General features: G+C 41.5%; 1 protein-coding gene across 1 annotated transcript; it reads left to right on the forward strand.

The window, feature by feature from the left end:
• The first annotated feature begins 1,961 nt into the window (after positions 1 to 1,961).
• LOC115464594 (gastrula zinc finger protein XlCGF26.1-like) lies at positions 1,962 to 4,142 on the forward strand. Its single transcript, XM_030194983.1, has 2 exons — positions 1,962 to 3,572; positions 3,909 to 4,142. Exons 1-2 carry the CDS (start codon positions 1,962 to 1,964, stop codon positions 4,116 to 4,118), a joined length of 1,821 nt encoding a protein of 606 aa, XP_030050843.1. The 3' UTR covers positions 4,119 to 4,142.
• The last annotated feature ends 2,901 nt before the right edge of the window (positions 4,143 to 7,043 follow it).

Raw genomic sequence — 7,043 nt, forward strand, 5'->3', positions numbered from 1 at the left:
GTAGCGGTGGTAAACGAGGTTCACCGGTTCAAGATGAATCACAGGCGTGGTAATGGCGGGTGAGTGATGACAATAAAGGGCTCGAGAAGTAGGTGAAATAGGTGGCATTCAAGGCATTTACGGCAATCCCAGTCAATGAGAGTGTTAGAGGTGTATATATGCAAATACAATATACTTTCTATATATATCCAAACCTGTGTGGATTGTGTATTCTTTGGGAACCCACTGCCTCGGTGAACTGGACTCGGGACCATCTCTAGACAATGATTGATGACAATTATGTCCTGTAGTTTATACCATTTTCCCTTCTCTGGAACAGATTTGTTTCTATATTAATACCTTTCAAGTATTTAAACGTCTGTATCATATCTCCTCTGTCCTTCCTCTCCTCTAGGGTATACATATTCAGGTCTTCTAGTCTCTTCTCATATGACTTTTGGCGTAATCCCCATATCATTTTTGTCGCCTTCTTTGGAGCGCTTCAAGTCTTCTTACATTTTTAGCAAGATACAGCCTCCAAAACTGAACACAATACTCCAGGTGGGGCCTCATCAATGACTTGTACAGGGACATCAGCACCCACTTCTGCTGGTTATAGTTCTCTTTATGCAGCCTAGCATCCTTCTGGCTATAGCCACCGCCTTGTCACACTAATTTGTCACCTTCAGATCCTCAGATACTATCACCCCAAAGGTGCTGTATATTCCTTCCTATACTAGGCCTGAGAAATCACATGATTTTTACTGGTTGCGCCTACACCCAAGTCTGATTGTCCTCGTATCGTATTCCAGCCCCTAGGGCTGAAGTGTCTGCGCCTCCTAGGGGGAACAGACTGAGAGTGACTGTACAGTGTATATCAGCCTCTCACTGCCTAACACGTACGCTTCCCTGATTAAAGTTGTGGCGCCATATCTTCATTTTCCTCTTTTAGTTCTGGGGGGCTTTAATATTGCAATGGATCCTTCTGTGGATAGGAAGGGTGTAGGGGGCCTTCAATACTTATGTGTGATCAGCTGCGGTTGCTCATGAAACACCTGAAGCGTCTTGCACATTCAGTTGTTCTGGAACTTTGGAGAGACTGGTTGTCTTTTCAACAAATTTGTTCCCAGTGTGGGATCGTTTGCCACACCGTTCTCATAGCTACTTACTGAACCTATAACTTGAAGTCTGGACTTTAGGGAAGGGAAGAAGGTAATAAGGTTTTGGTCTGTTGTTATTGCGGATCAGACTGCCGTGAAGAAACAACATGTGCGGTCTGATCTCTTGCAGTGAATGTGTGTGTGTGTGGGGGGGGGGGGGGGAAGAGGGTAGTGGGTGGATGAAACTTGAAAAAATACCACGCTATACTGTTATGTCTCTACTTTTATTTAGTTCAATTACAAATCACAAGTAAATTTACTTGAAAGGAAAAAGCTTCTAAACAAATAACCTGCCCTAAGGCTCTTAAGAAATATTAAGGAAAAATTTTCTTTTGGTTGCTTTAAAGTCCACAATAAGGAGTCCAATTTTTCAATGACTGGCGATTCAGATATTATTGTTCTTGCCATTGTGTGGTTCTAATAAAGATATTACAAAAAGAAATATCAACTTGAATATGATCATATATTCTACCTGCATCTCTGGTAATGATCAGCAGAGGGGGAGGGGTGGCAGATTTATGAAGAGTTATTGTATTACTGAACTGGTTAAATTGTTCTCCTACATTATGCTACAATGCTCTTTTATATATTTTTATTTTTTTAGAAAAAGATTATCCCAGAAACAGTAATACAAAGACACATGACTGGAAGCTCACTGAGAAGTCTAAAGGGGAAAAGATGTTAACAGAAAGAGATAAAGAGGAGACTCCTTCCTGTTCTGACTGGGGAGAAAAGGGAAAATATCAAAATAAACAAAAACATTCAACTGGAGGCTCAGCTCTGTGTGAAAACAGTACCAGTGATATCACGCAGACAGGGGAAATGCAGACAAACCAGATGAGAGATCAAAGGTGTTTATGTGATATTTGTGAGATATTCCTCAGCAATCATCCTAGATCTGATACTGAAAATGGACCATCTACATGTATGAACTATGGGAAAAACGTCTGTCAAAAGAGAGAACTAAAAGGACAACAGAAAAAGTGCATAAAAGAGACACTTAATACATCTGAGTGTGAGAAGGATTTCAGTAGGGAGGAAGAGCTGGTGTATACAAGTAACGAATATGGGAATAGCTTTACCAAAGGAGAAAACATTACAAAACATCAGAAAAACAACACTGATGAGAGATTATCTTCGTATCCTGATTGTGACAAAAGCTTAAATCAGAAAGAAAACTTCATAAGAAATTCAAAATTCCACCTAGGAGAGACATTAGTTTCCAGTACTGAATGTGATAAAAGCTTCACTGCCACAAGGAAACTCACCAGCCACCAGATAATCCATTCAGGATTAAAACGATTTCTATGCACTGACTGTGGCAAAAGCTTTAAGTTGAAGAATAACATGTTGATGCACCAGAGAATCCACACAAAAGTGAAGCCTTTTGCATGTTCTGAGTGTGAAAAACATTTCATTGAGAGGGGAACATTCCAAAGGCACTGTAGAATCCACACGGGACAGAAACCTTTTCACTGCACTGAGTGTAATAAAAGCTTCAGTCGGAAGACAAACCTCACAATACATAAGAGAATCCACACAGGAATGAAACCCTTTAACTGTACTGAGTGTAATAAAAGCTTCAGTCGGAAGACAAACCTCACAAGACACCAGATAATCCACACAGGAATGAAACCCTTTAACTGTACTGAGTGTAATAAAAGCTTCAGTCAGAAGGCAAACCTCAGAATACACCAGAGAATCCACACAGGAATGAAACCGTTTCACTGTACTGAGTGTAATAAAAGCTTCAGTCGGAAGACACACCTCACAATACATAAGAGAATCCACACAGGAATCAAACCCTTTAACTGTACTGAGTGTAATAAAAGCTTCAGTTGTAAGACAAACCTCAGAATACACCAGATAATCCACACAGGAATGAAACCCTTTAACTGTACTGAGTGTAATAAAAGCTTCAGTCGGAAGGCAAACCTCAGAATACACCAGAGAATCCACACAGGAGTGAAACCATTTCACTGTACTGAGTGTAATAAAAGCTTCAGTCTGAAGGCAACCCTCATAATACACCAGAGAATCCACACAGGAATTAAACCATTTAACTGTATTGAGTGTAATAAAAGCTTCAGTCAGAAGGCACACCTCACAACACACCAGGAAAACCACATGGGAGTGAAACCATTTAACTGTACTAAGTGTAATAAAAGCTTCAGTCAGATGGCAAACCTCAGAATTCACAAGAGAATCCACACAGGAATGAAACCCTTTAACTGTACTGAGTGTAATAAAAGCTTCAGTCGGAAGACACACCTCACAAACCACCAGATAATCCACACAGGAATGAAACCCTTTAACTGTACTGAGTGTAATAAAAGCTTCAGTCGGAAGGCAACCCTCACAATACACCAGAGAATCCACACAGGAATCAAACCCTTTAACTGTACTGAGTGTAATAAAAGCTTCAGTCAGAAGGCATACCTCAAAATACACCAGAGAGTCCATACAGGAATCAATCTCTTTAATTGTACTGAGTGTAATAAAAGCTTCAGTCTGAAGGCAACCCTCAAAAAACACCAGAGAATTCACATAGGAATGAAACACTTTAATTGTACTGAGTGTAATAAAAGCTTCAGTCAGAAGGTATGCCTCACAAATCACCAGAAAATCCACACAGGAATGAAACCCTTTAACTGTACTGAGTGTAATAAAAGCTTCAGTCAGAAGGCACACCTCAAACTACACCAGAGAGTCCATATAGGAATCAAACCCTTAAATTGTACTGAGTGTAATAAAAGCTTCCGTCGGAAGACAAACCTCACAGTACACCAGAGAATTCACACAGGAATGAAACCATTTAACTGTAGTGAGTGTAATAAAAGCTTCAGTCAGAAGGCACACCTCAGAAGACACCAGAGAATGCACATGGGAGAGAAGCCATTTACATGTTCTGAGTGTGGCAAATGTTTCCCTGACATGGGAGAACTGACAAGGCACCATAGACTTCACACGAGAGTGTAGCCATTTACAAGTACCGAGTGTAATCTCACAATACACCAGAGAATCCACACAGGAAGTAAACCATTTAACTGTACTGAGTGTAATAAAAGCTTTAGTCACAAGGGTCACCTCAGTAAACACCAGAGAGGCCCTGCAAGAGTGAAACCATTTACATGTTCTGAGTGTGGTAAAAGCTTCACTGAGAAGGGAACGCTCCAAAAACACTGGAGAATCCACAGAGGAATGAACCCCTTTAACTGTACTGAGTGTAATAAAAGCTTCAGTCAGAAGGCACACCTCACAAGACACCAGAGAATGCACATGGGAGAGAAGCCATTTACATGTCCTGACTGCGCTAAATGTTTCTCTGACAAGGGAGAACTGACAAGGCACCATAGACTTCACACGAGAGTGTAGCCATTTACAAGTACCGAGTGTGATAAAAGCTTCACTGAGAAGGGAACACTCAGAAGACACTGGAGAATCCAAATAGGAATGAAAACCATTTAGCTGTACTGAGTGTAATAAAAGCTGACTGTGGCAAAAGGTTCAGGTTGAAGGAATACATGATAATGCACCAGAGAATCCAGACAAGCCATTTGCATATACTTAGCTAAAAGCTGCACTGAGAAGGGAACACTCAAAAGACACTGGAGAATCAACACTGGTATGAAACCATTTACTTTCTCCGAGTGTAGTAAAACTCCAGTCAGAAGGTACACCTCAAAAAACGCCAAAGAAGCCACATAGGTGTGAATCCATTTACATGTACTGAGTGCAATAAAAGCTTCATTTAGAAGGCAAACCTCAGAAAGCACCGAAGAATCCGCACTGGAAGGCATATATAAATATCTATTGAGAAAGAAACAACTATAAAGCAGAAATTGTGGAGAGATAAAATCAGTAATGACTATTACAGGAGACTTCCTGTACTATCAAATAACTTTTATTGTAGACTGGCCTCGTAAAGATCTTCAAAAAGTAGATGTTTGAATGAGAAAACTCCTCCATGCCTACAAGGTCTTCTATAAGAATTTCTGCATCTGAGATTGTAAATTCCTAGATCTAAAAGAGGGATTGGTATTATAGAACTCTGTTACACTGAGTTGGGTAGGTCACTCAGGTAAACTAATTCTTTTTTTATTATGATCTTGCCGATTTCTGTTCCCAGAAATTTCTTTGTGAAATTAAGATCAAGCATTGTATGTTATGTCTGGTATAAGAAAAGGACCCTTGTCAATCCCATCTACTTGTTACACCCAAGCAACTCGTCAGTTTGGGCCTACCAAATCTGCCATGGTATTCTTGTCAGCTTATTTTCGAAAGAGAAAGACGCCCATTTTTCGACCCAAATCGGGAGATGGGCGTCTTTCTCCCGTGGGCGCCCAAATCGGTATAATCGAAAGCCGATTTTGGGTGTCTCCAACTGCAATCTGTCACGGGAACGGACAAAGTTGACGGGGGCATGTTGGAGGCGTGGTGGAGGTGGGACTGGGGCGTGTTTATCGGCTGAGGAGAGATGGGCGCCCTCTGCCGATAATGGAAAAAAGAAGGGCGGCAGAAGCGAGAATTTGGGCCATTTTTTGTGGACCCTTTTTTCTCATGAACAAGTCCCCAAAAAGTGCCCCAACTGCCTAGATGACCACCGAAGGGAATCGGGGATGACCTCCCCTGACTTCCCCGGTGGTGATTAACCACCTCCCACCCCGAAAAAAACAACTTTACAAACCATTTTTTGTTTTGTTTTAAGAGTATATCCTTCGCTATGCCTCTGTCCCTGCGACGGCAGTTGAAGATGTCTTTCCAGCAGTTGAAGACGTCCTTCCCTGCAACAGCATTTGAGAACGTTGTAGGGTGAAAAATAAGTAATTAGGGCAATAATTATTCCCTGATAAAACTTATTACAAGGTTTCCGCTCAGTCTAGGGGAAATTATAAAGAAACCTTGTGCTGGCACCCTGCCAGTGTTTTGTTCTTCGCCAAAAAAAAACCCAAAGCCACGTCACAGATGATAATTGTTATTATTTATTACAGGTAGAAAAATAGACACTCTGCAATAGCTTATATGCAATATAATATCTCTTACTGATATGCACACTAACAAAATATATTGTCTAACTACACTCTGATTATCCTGAGACTACGTACAGTAATGATTAGAACAGTACAAATGATATCCTAATGATCCTTATGAAAACTTATCACATCTTATGCAAAATACACATTAGCAGCTGTCCCTGACCAAGAGCTGACATAAACCAGTCGTACTTAGATAAAACCACTGCCTAACCCCAGACCAGGAAATATATCACTGTGATCTCACCACGCTGTCCTGATGACGGCTTCAGATAAGACGGGAGCAGAATCTCCCCAGACGCTATCTCAGCTGTCTGTGTCTTATGTAGTGCAGGTCTTTCTCAGAAAACAAGCAGGTTCCAGTCTCTCCTTTGGTTCTCAGAGTCAATATCTCTGCCACAGGTATTTGCACCAGTTATGCAGGTCACAAGGTTGGTATCATACAGTCTCTAGTTCACCCCGAGCCTTGCTGGATTTCTCAGGTCCCTCACAGGTATTCCTCCGAGGGTCTCCGACTAACTTACTTCTCCCACTCTCCCCGCGTCTTCAGACCTCTCTCGGTAATAGCCTGGACCAATTCTCCCTCATACAGTACAGTGCATGGGTAAGAAGAGTTCTTTGTTTTGTGACCTTGGAGATGGTAACTTCTGGTGCCATGAGTATGACTCCCTTCCCAGTGTCTCAGAGATAGAAGGGGGATGGTTGGAACACAGAATGTCCTTGGCTTCAGCAAGCCTGTCGGTGATTTTCCACAAGCTGAAGCTGGATCTTGCTGACACAGAGATGTTGCAGCAGCCATCTTATTATACCCAGATGTCATAGGCTTGTATAGGCCAAGACTAGCTTAGGCTAGATCACAGGGAAATACCCC

The sequence above is a fragment of the Microcaecilia unicolor genome, chromosome 1 (genome assembly GCF_901765095.1).
Source record: "Microcaecilia unicolor chromosome 1, aMicUni1.1, whole genome shotgun sequence".
Classification (NCBI taxonomy): Eukaryota; Metazoa; Chordata; class Amphibia; order Gymnophiona; family Siphonopidae; genus Microcaecilia; species Microcaecilia unicolor.

What these genes read in the sequence shown, in the direction of transcription:
- LOC115464594 (XM_030194983.1), top strand. Translation starts at nt 1,962, where the DNA reads ATGCAGACAAACCAGATGAGAGATCAAAGGTGTTTATGTGATATTTGT. An exon ending in ATAAAAGCTTCAGTCAGAAG is followed by an intron (nt 3,573 to 3,908) that starts GCATACCTCAAA and finishes TTCCGTCGGAAG; the next exon opens with ACAAACCTCACAGTACACCA.